At 37.6% G+C, this 20231-nt stretch overlaps 1 protein-coding gene across 1 annotated transcript in view; it reads right to left on the bottom strand.

The window, feature by feature from the left end:
• Positions 1-2023: 2023 nt before the first annotated feature.
• Positions 2024-20231, bottom strand: part of RHOBTB3 (Rho related BTB domain containing 3) — a 69313-nt gene continuing 51105 nt past the window's right edge. Inside the window, exons 10-12 of the mRNA XM_077139116.1 lie at positions 17965-18131; positions 14849-14945; positions 2024-4928 (exon numbers count right to left, since the gene is read on the bottom strand). Of these exons, the coding sequence (XP_076995231.1) occupies positions 4813-4928; positions 14849-14945; positions 17965-18131 (380 nt within the window). The 3' untranslated portion in view covers positions 2024-4812. The remainder of the gene's footprint in view (positions 4929-14848; positions 14946-17964; positions 18132-20231) is intronic.

Raw genomic sequence — 20231 nt, forward strand, 5'->3', positions numbered from 1 at the left:
TTCTTGTTCAGCTTGAACATATCACAGACTAAACCACTGAGGCCTTTAGAGTCACAGGGGTTACAAAGTATTAAGAGCAAAAGGGTTTCAGTGGTGATGGAGGACAGTAGAGGAAGAAGAAACAGGACTAAAAGACATCCCAAGGACACCTATTTCCCTTGAGTGTGGGCAAATCAAGATAGGTGCTAAATCATAGATGAGGGACTAAGCTCAACCTGTAGGGACAGGGTAATGTTTTGGTTTTTGTTTCTTTTTGATCAAGGTTTTCAGCAGATCTTCCAGCCCAAGTTCTCAACAAAGAAAGAGGAGCCGAGATCCCAGAGATCCCATCTCTTTTCCTCTAAGTTTTTTTAAGTAAGTTATATACTGTGGCCACTGAATTGCATGTGACTTCCTTTAACAGGAGTAAACAGAAGAGCCTTTTCTTTGAACATGCTAAGAGAACCTCAGACACTCAGATACTAATGTTAATTAGCTCGTGTTTGAACATCAAGCTGTAACAGGAGAGGAGGACAACTATGATTCTGAGAACACAGTCTGCCACTTCCAGGGAAATAATTTACATGCAATTAAAGGATCATTTGCATACAGCCAAATATTATGTACAACACTGGTATGTTTGCCTCTTCACTATTCCATTTTCCCCTTCACCGTGCCCTGAACATGGAACCCCTCCATCCTCCCTCCCACCTTACTGCCCTGTCACCAATGGTGACTTCTAGGTAGGGGTGTCGCCAAGGATCATTTTGCATCCCTCTGTACTCCCTTAATATTCCATCACATTTCTGTTCCATATGTTCATCAACTTCCCAGACAATAGTTCATCCTGGACACAGCAGACCCCACACGGCAGCCGAATCTGAATACTTTGTCACAAGGCAAATAAAACTTCAAATGCGAGCATGCTTTTTATTTGCAAGTTTCAATTACTGTGCCAGCTAAGGCCATCTGGGCTTTCCAATGCTATTTATTATGCACATAGTCTAATGCCAGGTCCTGTGGTGGTAGAGAGCTGGGGATGGGGGGTCATAAGATAGAGACAAGGTCCCTGCCCTCAAGTTACAGCTAATCAGAGACCACCAATACAGAAATGCAATAGATGCCATAAGAAAGGTATATGTAAACAGCTCAAGAAAGACATATGCACAAGTAATTAATTCTTCCTGGAAGAGTCATAGAAAGCAAATCAAAGATGACCAAAAAAAAAAAAAAGATGGGATTTACAAGATGTTTAGAATTTTGCAAAGTAGAAAGGGATGGCAACCCAATCGAAACCATAGGAAGAGTATGAGGCATGCGAGTACGTTGACAGTCTAGATGAACAATTCAGTGTCTCCAGACAAGGGGGTTGGGAAGGAGAGTGTGATGCAGACAGAAGAGACAGGCCAGATTACAATTGGCTTTCTGGGCAATGAGGACTGGGGAATTTCTTCCACAGGTGACAGGGGTCTTTCTATAAAGGTGTGTGCCTAGATCAGGTTTGTGTTGGGAACATAATTTGTATGGGAAGTGGAGTCCTTTATGAGTTTAGGAAACCTAACTGGCAATTTGGGAACCTTCCTGGGAGAGGCTGCAGTGATAATACAGACTCCACCCCCACATTACATGGGCTGCACTGCCTCTCTTCCCCTCCTATCTGGGCTTCTGAGCATTGGGAAGTTTCAAATTCTTAACCCACAATTACACAGAGTGGCTTCTTCACTTCTCAAAAGTCTTGGCTCCAGCCAATGCTCAAGCAGGCAGGGGGCTCATTTCCATGATAAACAATTATCAAATCACTTCTCAATGATCTTGCTAGGAGTAATTATAGAACCAGCTGTTAAAGCCAATATAAATTTCTTTATCTCATCACACATTATGAGTCATCTACACAACCAGCAACATCTTAAATATTTGACACGTAATGGAAATTATCTGTGGAGCATAATTATGCCTGAGAAACACAAGGAAGTATGTCCCAAATTCATTTCAGCATTTCAGTATACAAGGAAAAAATAACTACAGTACACTGCATTAAACTTCTTTAAAAAAAAAAGGTTTATTTGTTACAAAATGTTAAATACTAAAGCTAAAAACATATAAATTTAGGCCAGGCTATATTAAAATACACACATACCCTTCTTTTCATTGCAAAATTATTAAAGGTTGAATTAAACAGAGGCTTTAAATAAAATAAAGTACTCTTTGTAGGCATTTTTACCTAACCTTAGCAATGTAGTGTCGTTTTTTAAATTACACTTGAAAAGTTTAGCTATGTTCAAAGTCAAATTTATCAAATTCTTCAGTTTTCTGCCACTCCACAATACAGAGCCACAATATTGGCCTGGCTCAATGTAAATTTTAGTCATGTGACTGAAAATTCTTACAAGTCTAGTTCCTATAATATGAACATGGAGTAGTCAGGAGTATACAAAGAGTTAAACAGGGTGAAAATCTGGCCCAGAAAGAAAAGGCCTTAGTTCTACCATAGAGTCTTTTCTCTAAATAAAATAATTGGTAAATTTATTGAAGCAGAGATCAGCACAAAGTATACATCCATCTAGAAAGGATCTTTCAAATAAAAAAAAAAAATCAGAATGAGCACTCAATTCTCCAAGATAGCTCAAAAGGATTTTTAAATTTTTTGGTATTTTGAGTTAATTTAAAGGTATTTGAAGAGTTTATATCGGAACTGGCTTAAACACTAGGTTTATTACTGACTAGCTCCTGACAGCTCTCACAGCTGGGTGGGTATCTGAGTCACCGATACAAAGTGATAAAGAACTCTCATAATAAAAACCACATGCTCACCACCCACAGAGCACCAGCTGCCAAACCCAACTCCCACACAGGTCAAACAGTCTAAAAGAACTAGCTATGGTTTATTTAAACGTTAAATAAGATGCTCAAGAAAATACTTTTTTTTGCTTTTAGAACTTACATTTTTCAATTTCCTAGGTTAAAAGTTACTGATTTAGAGTTTTAAATGCTGTAATCCATATAGGGGTAAGAATATTCTATGAAGAACAAAAGGCTATCACTGTGTTTTCCAAGTACTTCAATGTGAACGAATTTCTAGAAACTGACTATAGTATCTATTCTTCACAGTGCTAATCCTTGTCAAACTTCACTTGCCAATGATTGATTTACTCAAGTGATGAACACTTAAAAATGCATTCCAATAATATTCATCAAAACAGTCCAGTTAAAATCGGTGTCTTGGAAGATGTCTGTGGCAAGTTTTACTGTTTTTACTCTTTTACTCAGTGTTGATATTTGTCCAAGGGCTAACTGCAGGTGAATCTAATAGTATACAGTTGTTCAAGCAAAACTTTGAACAGTTGGAAAAAACTATGCATATTCTAAAGCCACCGAAAATTAAAAGAAAAATCTATTTCAGCAGTGAATTACAGATGAAAATGATGCTAACAATAAATAACAACCTGGTTTCCTACCTCTAGGCCTGTTAGCTTCCGATGTAATTATTTCTGTGGACATATGATACAGAGAAACTAGTTCTGTCCTCTGTACTAGTATCCTTTTCTCTACATGTACCAAGTCCTTGATTTATATACTTTCTTTTAACTTACTGGGTTATCTTGAAGACAAGATCATGCTGCTACTCATCAAACAAATTCAGGATCCTCAGAAACAATTCTGATATCCTAATCTTAATAAATATATTAAAACAAAAATTCTTAAGCCTTCCCTAGTGAATTCTCTAAAAAAGCATCTTTTCCTGTGAGCGTCTTTTTAAATGCATATGAAGGCCGTGCTCATCAGTCATTCTTACCGACACACTGGACTTATGATCAGGAAACGTAGTATTTATCTGTGAAAGCCCCAGAACTCGGGAGCGTTTTACAGCGAAGCCAACACTCAATGCATTTCTCACTTGCTGGCTGAGGGCGGCTGAAGCCCTGGATGTTACACACTTCCAAAGACACCCCCTCTGCTCCCTTTCCTCCTTCCCTTCCCTTAGTATCAGCGCCTCTTTTCTGCTTTCAGAGGGAATCATGTTTGGGCAAGAAAACATTACACTTCCTGCCAGGAAACATCCGTAACGTGGGGGCACTGTGCAAAGTGAAAACGCAGGGCCCCTGGATCAAACATTATTAGGAAGGGGGGATGGCAACAGCAGAGCACTGAACCCAGGGCAGGAGCCTTCTAAACAAGCCCAGAAAGTCAGCCCTGTTGAGGTTTCCTGCCGAGTCAGAATCCCGGAGAGGAGACAACGTGGCTCACTTGGGTTGCTGTAAAACAGAGTTTTGTGGTGGTGGTTTTTTTTTAACCCCTCCAGGATGGTTCAAACACTATCGCTGATTTGAAACCAAGTGACATTTCACTTTCAAAATCTCAGGCAAATGTCTATTCCAAAAATCTCATGTTAGACTGATCAGTCTTCCCCTAGATTTCTCATGATAGAAATAGTCACCTTAGGTCTTTAAATGTCCCTTATTTTTATACAGCAATTAGACATGATAAAATTTCTGTGTTAATCCTATGTGATTTTTTTTTAACGTAAAGATTTCTTAACTGGGAAGTTCAATGTTACTGAAGCAATACAGCATCTTAAAGAGAAAAAGTAGCTACTCAACAGCTTTATATATTAGGGTAAAGGATTAATGGTAGCCTACGGTATATTTTGTTCCCTTTTAAGACTAAAATAGCAGTTTTTTTTCAAAGGGAACTAATAAACACAATAAGCTGTATGGTCATTTTTTTTTTTAACACCCATAATTTGTTTTTGTCATAAGAATTTTACTGGAACCCAGAGGTATCCCATTCTTAATAATAATTTTTTTAAAAGTGGATGTATATAAAAGCTCCAGGTTACATCACTAAGCAACGACATTTCCGGGAGTGAATATACTTCCTGTATTCCGCAAGCTGTTTCAAGTACATATTCGACGGCCATCTGTGCTTTTCAACAAAACTGCGTTCTTCCACTAAAATTTTTAGAAAAAGAATAGTTGAATATATTTTAGTTTGATTATTTAATATTAACATCAAAGTAGCATATACTCATAATTAAAAAAAATAAAACAGCTAAAAGTCTCAAATCCAAACCAAGAAGTCCTTGTCAACCCTCTCCAATTCTCCCTGCTTCCCTTCCACTCAGCAGAGGTGGCTACTGTCAGCTCTTAGCTTCTTGTTCTGGATTTGCCTTCAAATTTCTAGCTATTTCCTGATGGATCGAGTTTAGACATTTACTACGGATTTCCTATTTAACAGACGAGCACTAATCTCTGTTATATACTTACTCTTCCCTCAAATCTTCAAAATCATCATAATGCAATTTTGGTTAAATCAATAATCAGGGTTTATGTCATTATGTGAGTCACAATTATATCTGTCTTGTCTACTACTTCATTAAGTAGTACTCTCATTATATTCCTTTTCTTTTTCAATACACCTGACTCATCTTCTCATTTAGTTAGCTTTCTCTGATGCTACCTTGACCTTCCAAACTCTTTAAAACCCTCTCGGTTCAGTTTTCCACCCAGTGACAGACACCAGGGGAACTACCCGTGCCTGCTGCCCCTGAGGCTGCCTTCTCGGCAGGGTTCTGTACCCTCTTGCTCTCTAGACCTGCTGCAGGCTCTTGCGTTGCATCCCTCCTCTCCTGGACCCCAGGTCTGTCACCTTCTTTAAAGCACAACCTTTATCTGCTTCCTGAAAACGGAGACCTCGCTTGGGCTGAAAACGCCTTTGTTCCATCCTCACACAGCTGGATGATTTGGTTTGGAATAAGATTTTCCATTAAAGATCTCCTTCAGATGTACAAGACAACTCCACTGCCTTCTTATTTGCAAGGTTGTTAAAGGCTCTGCTGCCATTCGGATTACAGTCCTTAGTACGTAACCTGCACGATTTTTATCTTGAAAGTTTTTAGATTTTTTTTTTCCATTTTTACTCAGTGCTCTGCCACATCCCAGTGAAGTACCTTATACACGAGCTGAGCACTTAGCAAATCCTTTCACTCTGTTGACCACATCCTGCAATACTGGGAAAATTCTTTGTATTATTTCCTTGATAATTTTGTCCCCATTATTTTTTTTACCTTTATTTATTACTTTTTTAAAAAAATGTATTAAACATACCAACCTATAAGCACAAACATTCTTACCATATGATCATTCCATTCTACATATATAATCAGTAACTCACAATATCATCACATAGCTGTACAATCATCATCATGATCATTTCTTAGAACAATTGCATCAATTCAGAAAAAGAAATAAAAAGACAACAGAAAAAAATTCATACATACCATATCCTCACCCCCTCCCTTTCATTGATCACTAGCATTTCAATCTACTAGATTTATTTTAACATTTGATCCTCCTATTATTTATTTATTTTCACTCTATATGTTTTAATCATCTGTTGATAAGGTAGATAAAAGGAACATCAGACACAAGGTTTTCACAATCACAAAGTCACACTGTGAAAGCTGTATCATTATACAATCATCTTCAAGAAACATGGCTACTGGAACACAGCTCTACATTCTCAGGCAGTTCCCTCTAGCCTCTCCATTACACGTTAACTAATAAAGTTGATGTCTATATTATGCGTTAAGAATAACCTCCAGGGGAGTTCTGAAGGCTGAAAAAAAACAAACAGGAAAGGGAGGTCAGGAGGAGGACACAGAACTGAAAAGTACCAGTAAGGGTAACTTAAACAATAAAAAGAGAAAGAAGGAAAAGAGTATGTAGCTCTGACAAAAAAATGAAGGATAAGATGGTAGATTCAAGAAACGCCTTTACAGTGATAACCTTTAATGTTAATGTAATAAACTCACCAATTAAAAGATACACATTAGCAGAATGGATTAAGAAATATAATCCATCTATATGCTGCTTACAAAAGACTTATCTTAGACCCCTGGATAGAAATAGATTGAAAGTGAAGGGATGGAAAAAGAAGTTCCATGCAAGCTGTAAACAAACGAGAGCAGGAACAACTATGCAAATATCAGACAAAATAGAATGTTAAATGTAAAGCATCATAAGAGACAAGGAAGGAAACAATATATTAATAAAAGGCACAATTCACCAAGAAGAAATAACAATCATAAATGTTTATGCTCCCAATCAAGGAGCTCCAAAGTACATGAGGCAAACATTGGCAAAACTGAGGGGATAAAATTTATCCCTGCAAAGGATAAGCTAAGTGAACTTTTAAAATTATGTTTAAGAGTCATCCCCAGAGAACCTCTTTTATTGCTCAGATGTGGCCCCTCTCTCTCTAAGTTGATATGGCAAGCGAACTCCCTCCCTCCCCCACTCTATGTGGGATAGAAATCCTGGGATGAGCTGCAACTCAGGCATCAAGGCATTGAGAAAATCTTCTCAACCAAAAAGGGGAAGAGAGAAATGAGATGAAATAAAGTTTCAGCAGCTGAGAGATTTCAAACAGAGTCAAGAGGTTATCCTGGAGGTTATTCTTATGCATTATATAGATATCCCCTTTTTAATTAATGGCATATTAGAGTGGCTAGAAGGAAGCTTCTTGATGATGATTGTATAATGATATAGCTTTTGTAGTGTGACTGTGTGATTGTGAAAACCTTGTGTCTGATACTCCTTTTATCTACAGGATGGACAGATGAGTTAAAAAATGGATAAAAAATAAAATAAAAAAATAAAAAAAATAAAAAAAAAAAAAGAATAACCTCCAGGATAACCTCTCGATTCTGTTTGGAATTTTTCAGCCATTGACACTTTATTTTGTCTCATTTCACTCTTTCCCCTTTTGGTCAAGAAGGTTTTCTCAATCCCTTGATGCTGAGTCTCAGCTCATTCTAGGATTTCTGTCTCAGGTTGCCAGGAAGGTCCACACCCCTGGGAGTCATGTCCCACGTAGACAGGGGGAGGGCAGTGAGTATGCTTGTCCTGTTGGCTGAGAGAGGCCACACCCATTGTTTTTTCTGTGTGAACTTCTTAAATCAGATATGTCTCCTGGATTAAGATTGCAATGAAAAAAAAATCCCTCTCCTTTGTCTCTAAATTTTTGTCCTATTTTCTGGGAGGTATTCTTACCTTTATCTTTGAACCCTTTACTTAGTTGGATTTGTGTGTTTATTTGTTGGCTGCCATATTCTTAATTTCCAAGAACAATTTCTTGTTTTTTTATTGTTTCTTTTTAATATCATTCTATTCCCATGTCATAGATGTATATCTCTCATCCTTTGAGGACATTAATTTTAAGGTTTTCTTCTACTCTTTGTGTTTCTCTGTTCCTCTATGTTGCCTCTCTCCATTCTTATTAATTTCATTTTGCTTTTGGTACCTAGCTCTCCTGATGGAAATTATCCCAAATATCAGATAATCGTTCTTTATCTCTTTATATGTAAGAGTGAGATCCTGGAAAGCTGTTTGGCAACCTTCTGAGGAGTGGTAGGACTTGCCAACTGCGGGAATACACCGTAGCATGATCAAGCAAATACCTTTTGGATTCACTGAGAGAATTCTCAAAAATTCGCACCTGTAATTTTTTGCTGTGAGGCCAGGGAAGGATATTCAATTTCATGCCCAGAGTGTGGGGGTGGGGAAGGCAAACGGCTGAGTGCCTGACCCCAGAAGATGGACATGGGAAGGAGGCTGGATGCTTCAGTGCACGACCTGCACAGTTTTAAATAACCCCCATGTTTTTGGTCTTACTGGTTATATCCAGAGTCCATTTTTTTTTTTGGCTTAATTTTTTCAGAAAATTTATCTCCCATCTCCTACAAAAGTGGGAGGAACAGTTGTCAGCCTAGGGGGTGCGGAGTATGACGAAAGCTTCTTAATTCACATTCAACTAATTCTGCTGTTTTTAGTCCCAAGCTTCATTCTGCTTTCAGAAACACGTGGTAACTCAAACTTCTAAGACTCCCTGGCATTCTGTTGGGTAAATCAGCTTGTTTCTCATCAGCGCCCCTCTTCCCCCTTCTCTAAGCACTTAGGTTTCTTTCTTTTAAAGTTTCCACTTCTCTGTCTACTGTTTAACCTCATCTATCATAACTTGGATTAACAAAGTCTTAATCTAGGCTATGGCACCCGGATAAAAGAAAAGAGCTAACAGTTCAGGGAAATCCGTTTTAACTTTCACTAGAAGGCAAAGGTGACATGAGACTGCTCCTTCAGTTAAGATTAAAAACAAAGCAATAACCATGGGATCAGCAAGTCCATCCTGACCAAAAGGCAGAAAAGATGTGTAACTAATATAGTATCAGTGGCTGACAGAGTTCAACTAGAGTCGAGAGGCTACTCTGAAGGTCACTCTTATGCAAGCTTTAGTTAGACATTGCTACCTATCATAATTCATCAAACCCAACCAAAACCATTCCAGCCAATCCTAAAGAACACCTAGGGCAACATATAAGATTCTACAAAGGTTCCATGCACTAGGATAACTTTCCAGAAACCTACAACCTCCAGATGGGTCCCTGGACAGATAAGTCCTGAATCCTAGAGGACCCAGCCTCGCTAGAGCATCAGTTAGTTCCATCTCCCTACCCCATATTACTGACAGCCCATTCAACATGAAAAAGTTGGAATCGCCATAGCCCAAATGTCCCTAAAGAGTGGGACAGAAAGATCAAAGGTGATAGTGGAGTTATACAGAGAAAGTAGGATTTGACAAGAGTATGAATACTGAATCATTAAATTGATATTTCTTTTAGTCTCCAGTAATTTAGAGCACTAGAAGTAAAAACCTAAAATTGTGGAATTATAACCTATACTAAACTCTGAAATCTGTTCTACAACTAATTGTTGTGCTATACTTCGAAATTTATTGTTTTTTTAATATATGTAATTTTTCACAAAAAAAGAAAAAAAAGTCAGTTGTGATGATAAAAAGTATTTATTCCTTCTAGCCTCCAATGTTCTGGAGCAGAACAATGTTCTGGTAGTCCATGAAAAACTCTGGGATCTGTCCTGTGACTATTTGTTGAAGTGTGCTCTGAAAACTATTGCTTTTTTCTTTTCTTGCATTGTATATACGTTATATTACACAATAAAAAAGGTTAAAAAAAAACAAAAATAAAAGCAATATAAAACAGAGAGAAGTAATCATGGATGAGCTCTTTTCCAGTAAAAAAGACTCCATAATAGATAATATAAAATTGTGCTAAAAACTAACTCTGAGAATAAGGAATCCATACATGCCAAGGGTGATTTCTATTCCTGGCACTACTGTTTGTTTTTGTAAGACAAGACTGCAGTATATAAAATTATAATATTTCACGAGCCATTTAACGGCGTTCTGATGTATCAGTACCTGCACTGATACAAGATCTCTTGCAGTCTCGCTTACTGATTTCTTACAACCCCTAGTGAAACCTTCTCAGTCAAAAGAAAACAATTCTTAAAAATCCAAGAATACATTCCTAATTTCCAAAATTCACAAATTCAGCGGAAACCGAAAATGGGAAATTCCACAAGGAAGCTCTAAAAAAGACTGAGATAAGGATCTCTGCAGAAGAGCTCTGCAATATCGTGGCTGCTAACATCACAAAAGAAAGAAAACCAAATATCCTGTTTCTTCAAATGCAAGTACATGATACCACCTAGGGAGAGTCTTTTCAAAGACACTGAATTTAAATCTGATCAAGCCAGCTTCAAATGTATAGAAAATACAGAGAATATAGAAGCATGCTCACTCTATCACAGGGATGCAATAAAACTCTACAAGACAAACAATCTACCTCTTCAACAAATAAAAAGTAGAACAAAAACCTAGGAACTAAAAGATTCATTGAATATACATTGACCAATTACAAAGTGTGGTCCTTATTTGGAATCCAATTCAAACAAACTATTTAAAAATTTTTGACATTTATGAGACAACTAGAAATGTGAACACTTATTAGATATATGATGATTTAAGAATTTAATGCTAGTTTGTGATGGGGTAATATGAGGTAATGTTTAAAAAGTCCTTATTTTTTAGAGATGTGTATCAAAATATGGATGAAATGATAAGGTGTTTGGAACTTGCTTTATAATAACATAAGAAGAGAAAGCCATTGCGTTAGCTGAAATAAGCTAATAAGTTTATCGTGAGCTGATGACTGGGTGATGGGAATGGGGGTTCACTATACTGTTTATTTCGGTGTATGTTTGAAATTCTCCATTAGCAAAAGTTAATACGAATTTTTTTTAAATAAAGAATTCTATACAATCAGAGTGGGAGTAAAAAGTTGTAGTTGAAGTTACAAAAAGCCAAAGTACTAAACTAAGTGCAGTTCTGCTAAGGACACAGAAGGTCTTGTTTTGGCTTTAGCCTAATGTGGGTTTAAATTGCATGTGTAGTCCAACATTTCCTGGTGTTCTAATTCAGAAAAAAATAACACTCCCTCCACTCCAACTAATACAACAGCCCCCTCTGCAGAAACCCTGGCTGCTCACTGAGCCTCTGCTTGTATTAAGCTCACAGTGATAAAGAAATGTGAAGTTTCTGGTAGAAATAATTTTATGTCAATACTACAATAAAAGCATTCAGTATAATCATTTATTTCCTTGCTTCTCTGACATGATATATATTATTATCTATTCAGAGAAATTCTTTGTGGGAAAATCAAGGTTCCTTTTAGGTTCATCCTACATGTACTTGGGTAATTGCAGTTGTTGAAAAAGAGTATGGAAGTCTCCATTATTCATGAATTAATTCATTCATTCAGCACAGAGTGTCTGCTCTATGCCAGACACTGTTAAATAAGGCATTGGAGATACAGGAATGAATGAAAACAAAGATTCTCCCTCTGGAAACACATATAGTGGCAGGATCAGAAAAACTGAAAATAAATTAAATAATGCAATTATCAGGTAGTAAGTGCTCTGAAAAAAAAAAATCAATCAGAGAAGGGCTTGCAGGGAAGGAAAAGGAACTGTTGCTAGTTTAGGTCAAGGTGGCCAGGGAATGCTGCTCTGGGCAAGGGACAACTGAATGAGGCAAGGGAGGGAAGCTGGCAAAGGTCTGGGGGAAGAGCATCCCAGGCAGAGCTAGGAATACACTTGTGAAGGAGATCAGTGTGGCAGGGCACTGCAAGGGGGAGGGAGTGGGGCAGGAAGTGAGAGGGGAAAGAAGTGAGATTAGAAAGGAAGGCAGGGAGTGGAGGAGTAGAGAGAGGCTTGGGACAGAGTTAAATAATGGCCCTCAGGTATTCGATTTTTCTCAAAGAGCACATGCCAATAAAGACTGATGAAAAGATGAAGCTGATATGCAAAAGAAATGTAATGTAAAGATCAGAATAAGGAGCAGAAGCATGAGCCCATGAATGTGCTCTGTTTATGTGTGTGTGTATGTGTGTGTGTGCATTTAAGAGAGAAAGAGAGAGAGCTTCTTTTATTCATTCTAATATATGGGTTTCTAATGGCCATATTCAAAGCTTGAATAAGGCATTTTGGGACTTTAAATCAATAATGGTTGAAAAGAAGACAAGGCTAAAAATGGACAAATGCTAAGATCATAAATAGGTTTGCTATTCATTTCCCTCTACTTCTGTTTATATCTTCTAAGAAACCTCTTTAATAAATAAAACCTTCTCAGCAATATAAATGAAAAATCTATGGGATGAACAGTGGTTGACATAAATTAATACTGGGTATGAAATATGGATAAGGTTAGCCAAGGCATAGCAAAAGCACTAAAAGTGTAAACCAAAAAAGGGGAGGGGGACTCTGAAAATACTTCATCCCCTTTCTCAAAAAGATCTCCAGCAGACCTTTTTTTTTTGAATGAGGTCCCATACAAGAAGGGACCATGAAGGGACTTCCTCATAGCATAAAATGCAAGCTCTCTGGGCTGGGGTCACGAACTCAGATATTACAGGGTTCTGGTTGATAGAACATCCACATGAGGTGGGCCAGGTGGAAGGCTGCAGGGCAGAGAGGTGGCTGTGACCTACTGGAGAGTGCAAGCCTCCTCTGAAGGAGGGGCCACAGCTCAGCACCAGGTCACTGTGGCCATGTGGGAAGATGACCCCGAGTAGCAGATTATTCCAATTTCTCAAGAGACCAGATATTTATACATGTAAAATGTGACATATCACACGTCATTGGCATTAAAATAAAAAATAAACACTGTGTGTTTCAAATAAAACCTCCTAACAGGCTGCATCAGCCAAGGCCTGCAGTTTGGACCTTTGATTTAGATTTTCATATTCTCCCTTCTCCAGAAGGGGCTTTCCTTCTCTGCTTGAGGAGGCAGCAGGCTCCTGGCATGAAGAGGTCCTGCTGAATCAGAGTACCTGTGCTATCTTTTAATTCGCATCACAGAAATATACGATAATCAGGGATGGAGCCTCAACTTTTTACCCTGCCTTCTAAAAGTTTTTCTGGAGCCCTGCTTTTCATTATGCTAGGTGGTTATAACATACTTCGTAGAAAATTGTATATGTAGCACAATATAATAAATGTTAATAACTCGAAGGATTTATAAAGCATCGTTCTCCCAGGGTTGTGATAATACTCTGTTTGTACTGTACATCTCTGTAAGACAGTTGAGTGGAAAATAATCTAATTCTTCTTTTACAAATGAAGGTGGATCTGTAACCAAATGCAGTTCATTTGATTTTTATTTGAATAACAGTATTAGAATGTGCCCAGTACACGGATAGCAGGCAGATGCATACCTTATCTTTGAGACTGGATTTTATTTGTTCCTGTACTCAGTAGATGGTTAATTAATACCTGTTGTTTCGCTTTGATATGATTATGGGAATCTCCTGTGTTAATAGTGGAGTTCTGTATGAAGAGGCTCCAATGTTTGGCACAGGACCTGCTCCCAACAGGAGCACGATGCCTGCTGACTGACCGAATATGCCCGGCAAAAACTGATCATACGTTCCTTGGTTTCCATAACCGTATAATGAGTAGCTGAACACAGCCAAGGGACACGTACATTTTTTAGCAGCAGAATTCTTTTTAAAAATAAAATCTTATGGATAATTCTAAGATATCAAACAGATAAAAGTGATACTACCTTGGTTGAAGGAGGGAGGGAAGAGCCTAAGAAGTGGAAACTTTAGCCTTCTCTTCTCCTCTTCCTATTCCCTCCCTCCTCTTCCTCTCATTACCCTCCTCTCTGCCTGCCAACCCAGGAGGCGTTAAGGCTCTCCAGGAAGAATACTCTGCCCAGAGGTTGAAAACGACTTGACTAGGTCATCTTTAATTTCCCTTAACTCTTAGCTCTAATATTCTTTGAGTCTATTCTAGGCAATAACATGAACAAACCCTCTTCTGAAATGGCTGTCCACTCGGATGACTATACTATTTCCATTTTATTTCTTCTTATGCAGCACTCAGCAGCTCACTTTTTGATTAGTTTTAATCTTTATAATTTACCTGAAAAAAATCACATTAAATACACTTACCTCAGTTTTGCAACACTCTGATCAATACAAATTTTTCTTTTTCTAAAATGATATATTGACTCCTATGGCTATAATCAACAATATGCCTTATAAATAATAAATGATAGCTAGAATTCTTTTACAGGAAATTCTTTAAACACCTGTACTATTTACATGTTGTTTTTGACTTAGGTGGTTAAAACCCAAATCTTGTTTCACTACTACCAAATGCCACCTGAGGACATTTCTCTTCCTTATTTCTCAAGTTCAGAAAAACAACAACAGTGCATTTAAAAATGGAGGGGCTACCAATAATCAGTAGAAAACTTCTTGTGTAACACGGGTCACTTTAAATGAAAAGTTCCTCAATTTCACCCCCACTGCATATTTAACAGGAATATATTACATTGACTATTAATTTTTTTTACAAAAACTACTATTTCTGCTAATTTATGTCTCAAATCTAAGTACAAAGATCAAAACAAAGTTTTCTTTTTAAAATAGAAATTGATGATCTACCTGAAAGATCCTGAAATTCAGGCTTCTGACTGAAGATGAGGTAGTTAGTGGCAATGAAATGTAGTAGCCAGGTTGAAAGGCAATCAGAGTGGTGAAACTGCAAGAAAAGTGGGAAGTGAAACAACAGTGTATACAAATGATCATCAGTAGGAAAGAATGGATTGGGGGACTGGTATGAGGGAAATCATGGCAAGCCCACATTCATGTTTAATGTGTCATGATATGACACAACCTTCAGGCTATTCTGGCAGCAGGAAGGAAAAGGAAGTATTATTCACAAATAGAGTAGGACCTTGCTTTGCAAGACCCTTTACATAAATTGGAAATTGTGCGTTAATAGAGAGCCCCATTATTTAATAAGTATTTCTTATATGAACATACCTATCACACATTTTTTACAAATAAGGCAATATAAATACTTCGTAACAATAAGTAAACAAAGATAATCATATAAATAATTTTTTGAACTTTTAATTCTCTCTCTGCTTTTATTTTTTTTGATTGCCAGTTGCATACCCCTGAATTTGTGTAAAACAAAATCCTACTGTAATAACAAAATAGTATCATTTAATGAGGATACCAAAGGACCTTCCACCCCAAAAAAGGGAATGAAAACATGAAAGAATCCACAGCAGATAACAAGCTATTGCTGCTGGCGCAGCCAAATGTCTTTAAGCATGGCTGTTTCTGTGGTTAGATTTAATACAGACTATTTCCAGGTTTATGAGGATTTAATTTAAGCTTTCAAACTAAATTCATGGATTTCACCAACTGTACTTGGATCTACACAGCAGAGATGAGATTATTAACAGGGATGTACTGTTACACTGGGCAGGAATTTCCAGCACAATTCGTTCTGAGTTCCAACAGCTGTTAATGGGAGGGAAACTCTGCGACATCACCAGGTGCCAATTTAGAGACACCCACTGATCCATTCAACACCTAGTTCAGTTACAGTAATTTCCTGGAAGGTGGTTTTCATTCATGAGTATACCAATTAATAGCAACTGTTCAGACATAACCTTCTCCTAGTAATATTTGCACATTGAAACATACACCCTTAGGTTGATGTTTTTTCTTTCTCAAAATGCTTTTTGGTTTGTTCCTCAGACGAACTTGTTTAGATGTTGCCAAGGGTATACCTTTGTGAACTACAAGCTTACCTCTGCTACACAGGTGCAGTTAGTGAAGTCCATGAGTTTAAGATTAAAAGCTTAAATTAAATCCTCAAGAACCTCAAATAATCTGATTTAAGTTTAACCACAGATGCAGCCATGCCTTTGCTTATTAAATAATCAATATGTAATGCTAAATAGATTTGTGATCTCAGATCTTAAAGAAGAAACTCAGAAGTTTGCTCTTTTAAAAAGTCGTAGCGGGGGCGGGCCGCGGTGGCTCAGCGGGCAAAGTGCTTGCCTGCTATGCCGGAGGACCTCGGTTCGATTCCCGGCCCCAGCCCATGTAACAAAAACGGAGAAACAGAATACAAGAAAATGTTTAAAGATGTTTCCCTTTCTTCCTTCCTTCCTTCCTTCTCTCTGTCTTTCCTTAAAAAAAAAAAAAAAAAAAAAAAAAAAAAGTCGTAGCGGGGGACCGTTTTAACACATAAATTCACAGATCTCTCTTATTTTTATGACATATGAAATGAGAATTTTTGAATTGGAAAGGACATTACAGTTCATCTAATCTCACATCACATTTTAACAATCCTTTTTCCCCTTATCTTTTAGTAGATGAATGTGAATAATCTCAAGGGAATAGAGCCAGAGCCCATGGTTATTTTAAAAGAAGCCACCTCTTAGATGATTAACCACTGATAATCTACCAGTGGGGGCAGGATGTAGCCTAAGGGTTGTGCATTACAAGAATGAAGATCACAGATATCAAGAGCTGGCTACAGGGAGACATCTGGCCGCTCCAGCAACTTGTTATTCCTGTGATTCTCTCATGTTCTCATTCCCTTTTTGGGGTGGAGGGTCCTTTGGTTTCCTCATTAAATGATGCTATTTAACTATTACAGTAGGACCTCATTTTACACAAACTCAACATATGCAATTTCAGGGATGTGTGATTGACAATCGAAAAAAATCAAGGCAGTAGGTTCAGTACAGCATCAATGGTAAGCTGTGACTGCTATGGCAAGCCCTACCACTGCACAAAAAAAAAACAATGCTTCAAACTATCTAGCCACAGAAATTGTTACGAGGCCACTTTAGCATCATTTAGTCAAACTTCCAAACTGAGCCCAGTACTGTGGGAACCTTGGGTCCAGACCCCTACTTTAGGGAAGCATGTAGCAGCTTGCATTCAAACTCCCCTTCCCTTATCACTGTTGGTAACCAACTCTCTCGAGGCTATACTAAACCAAATCTCGCAGGACTATATTAAATTTCATAGGCTGCAACCCTCGCCCACAACCCCCCATCCCCCAACCCAGGCACTCCCTCTCTTGGTTTTGGTGTGGAGTGATCTCATTTTCCAACCAACCAGCCACCACTGGGTAGGATTTTCTCCTGTTGGTAAGTCTCCAATTAAAGTCACGGCAAACTTTCTGCCTGGCATATTCTTTGGTCTCAGGGTTGTGCTGGGCTGGAACAAGTGCTAATACCTCTTTTTTTTTTCTTTTAAAAATATTTTTATTGAGAAATATCTGCATACACACACAGTCCAACCATTTTATACAATCAATGGCTCATAATATCATCACATAGTTGTGTATTCTTCACCATGATCGTTTTTAGAATATTTGCATCACTCCAGAAAAACAAATAAAAAGGAAAAAAAAAGACCTCATACATCCCATACCCCTTCCCCTCCCTCTCACTGCCCCACAGTATTTTAATCTACCCAATTTTTACCATTTATCTCCCTCTACTATTTATTTTTTAGCCTTATATTTATTATTACTTTTACTCCTCTGCCCATACCCTGGATAAAAGGAGCACCAGACACAAGGCTTCCACAATCACACAGTCACACTGTAAAAGCTATACAGTTATACAGTCTTCTTTGAGAATCAAGGCTACTGGAACAGACTAACATATTTCTTAATAAACAGAAATTTGAAAAATACAGTATAAATTTTTTTACAAAATTAAAAAAAACCCACCAATTACCTTGGCTTTTTTGAGCAGGTCAACTATATCGAGGTTCATGGATGCCAGCTCCCTGCTCGGCATGCTCTGCAGCTGTGTAATGATGAAAAGCTCACAGATGTGCTGCAGTCTGGATACCTGGTACATCTCTGCACAGATTAGGAGACACATGGCTTGAAAAATGCCAGCTGATGAGAGAAGGGAAATAAGATAAAATGGACAATAAAACTAGTTCTTTCATGACCTAAAAAAAAGCAAACAACATGAAGTAAATAAACAAAAAATATGCCGACTACAATTACCAAATGTAGAAGAGAATGCCTAGAAAAAGCCTGCAAGGAGTCAGCATTCTAAACTACGACTGCATTTTCAGAAATAATCAATTTAGCCTTCACATTTAGAAGTAAATCTATTTTTTTTTCTAATTCTGCAGAGAAGATTATTCTATAATTACCCTTAATAATCAATTTCAGGGCTATTGGGTAAATTCTCCTGTTAGCCTAAATCCTCCCAAGTTTTTTTCGCCTGGTTTTAGGTCCCAGTTTGTTTAACACTTCCCGATAACTCTTATTTTTAATGTAATTCTCTTTCGTATCCCTCCTAAGTTCCTTACATTCTTGGGGGGGGGGGGACACCTCTGAATGGCAAAGGGGAATTGTCTGGGGGTGATTCTTGGACCTAATTTTGGGTGGACTTAGCCTATCCTTTGCAGGAATGAGTTTTGTAGGGGGCCCGGGATAAAGGGCTTGGCCTGTTGATTTGGTTGTCCCCACTGCTTCCGAGAATATCAGAAATTCTCTAAATGGGGAAAAGCTGAATATTTCCTCCTTTCTCCCCAGCCCCCCAAGGGGACTTCTCAAATACTTCTTTATTCACTGCCCAAATTACAGTTAGATCTGTTTTGATATATGCATGTGTGATGTTCTCAGTGTTACTGATAGAGCTAAATCAGTTGATAGCTGAATGAAGAATGGTTCTGTAAAAAAAAAAAAAAGTCAACAGGAGTGATGTGGATTGGGGTTTAGCAAACTACGACCATTAGCACGCTCTAACTGCCTCTTAACTATTGGCCATAGAATGCATTTTTAGTTTTCCCCCTATATCCCTCTGCCATTGACTCCTTGCCTACTATTGAACCATTGAAATAGTTCATGTGAGAACTTATTTATGATCATACATTTAATCACTGGGATACATAACAGTACATATCCCCTTTCAGTCATATTCACCATTGATATGACAATGTTGCTTATTAACCTGCTAATTAATTAGCATCACTTCTATTCATTTCCTTGCATTTAGACTCAACCTCTTTGGGTAGCCTTTCGGTGAGGGCATTCTCCGAAAATTGCTCTAGTGTGGGAGAGGGATTAAAGGAAAGGGAGGAGGTATAACAAAGAAAATGGGATTTAACAGATGAGTATGGCTACTGAATTGCTATATTAGTATTCCTTCTAGCCTGCAGTGTTCTGGAGCAGCTAGAAGGAGAATCTGAGATGAGGGAACAGGAGCCCACGACAAACCCTGTGACCTGTTCTGAAGCTGCTGGTTGAAGTGGGCTCTGAAAATTATTGCTTTTTTCTGTTTTTGCTTTGTATATATTTTATATTTTACAATTAAAAAAAATGTTTTAAAAAACTATAGGCAGCTAAAGTAATTATTAAGACAGATTCCTGATAAAAAAAATTCGAAAATGTATAGTAACTTAGGTGATTCCCATAGCAAAGCCGGTAGCTGTAATAACTTTCTAGTTGACATTTTGAGAATACACAGAATTTTGATAGTTAATTAAATGGTATTTAAGATGGGGTTTAATATTTAGAAACGCTGATGTCTGTATCTGTGAATTTTTCTTGCTTGCTTTAATTTTCATTTGGTTTATGAAACATACTGAACAAACTGGCTTTACAATGATTATTTGGATATTTTATTGAAGTATGCCTGTGGATAAGCTAACCCATACCCATTATAACCAATACCCATTATTGGTGGTTCAGATTTTCATATGTTAATTGTAAAAATATTTGTATCTTTATATTTTCCTGAATCAGTAAAATGTTCATGACATGTCGATATTTGTAATAACTTTCTGCTTGACATTTTGAGAACATTCACAGTTTTGACAGTTGATCAAATGGTATTTAAGTTAGTGTTTAATATTCAAAATTTAAGAAACTCTGATATCTGAATTTGTAGATTTTTTTCCTTGTTACCTTCATTATAAATTGGTTTATGAAACTTACTGCACAAACACAGGATTTGCAATGATTATTTGGATACTTTATTTA

Source organism: Tamandua tetradactyla, chromosome 21 (genome assembly GCF_023851605.1).
Source record: "Tamandua tetradactyla isolate mTamTet1 chromosome 21, mTamTet1.pri, whole genome shotgun sequence".
Taxonomy (NCBI): domain Eukaryota; kingdom Metazoa; phylum Chordata; class Mammalia; order Pilosa; family Myrmecophagidae; genus Tamandua; species Tamandua tetradactyla.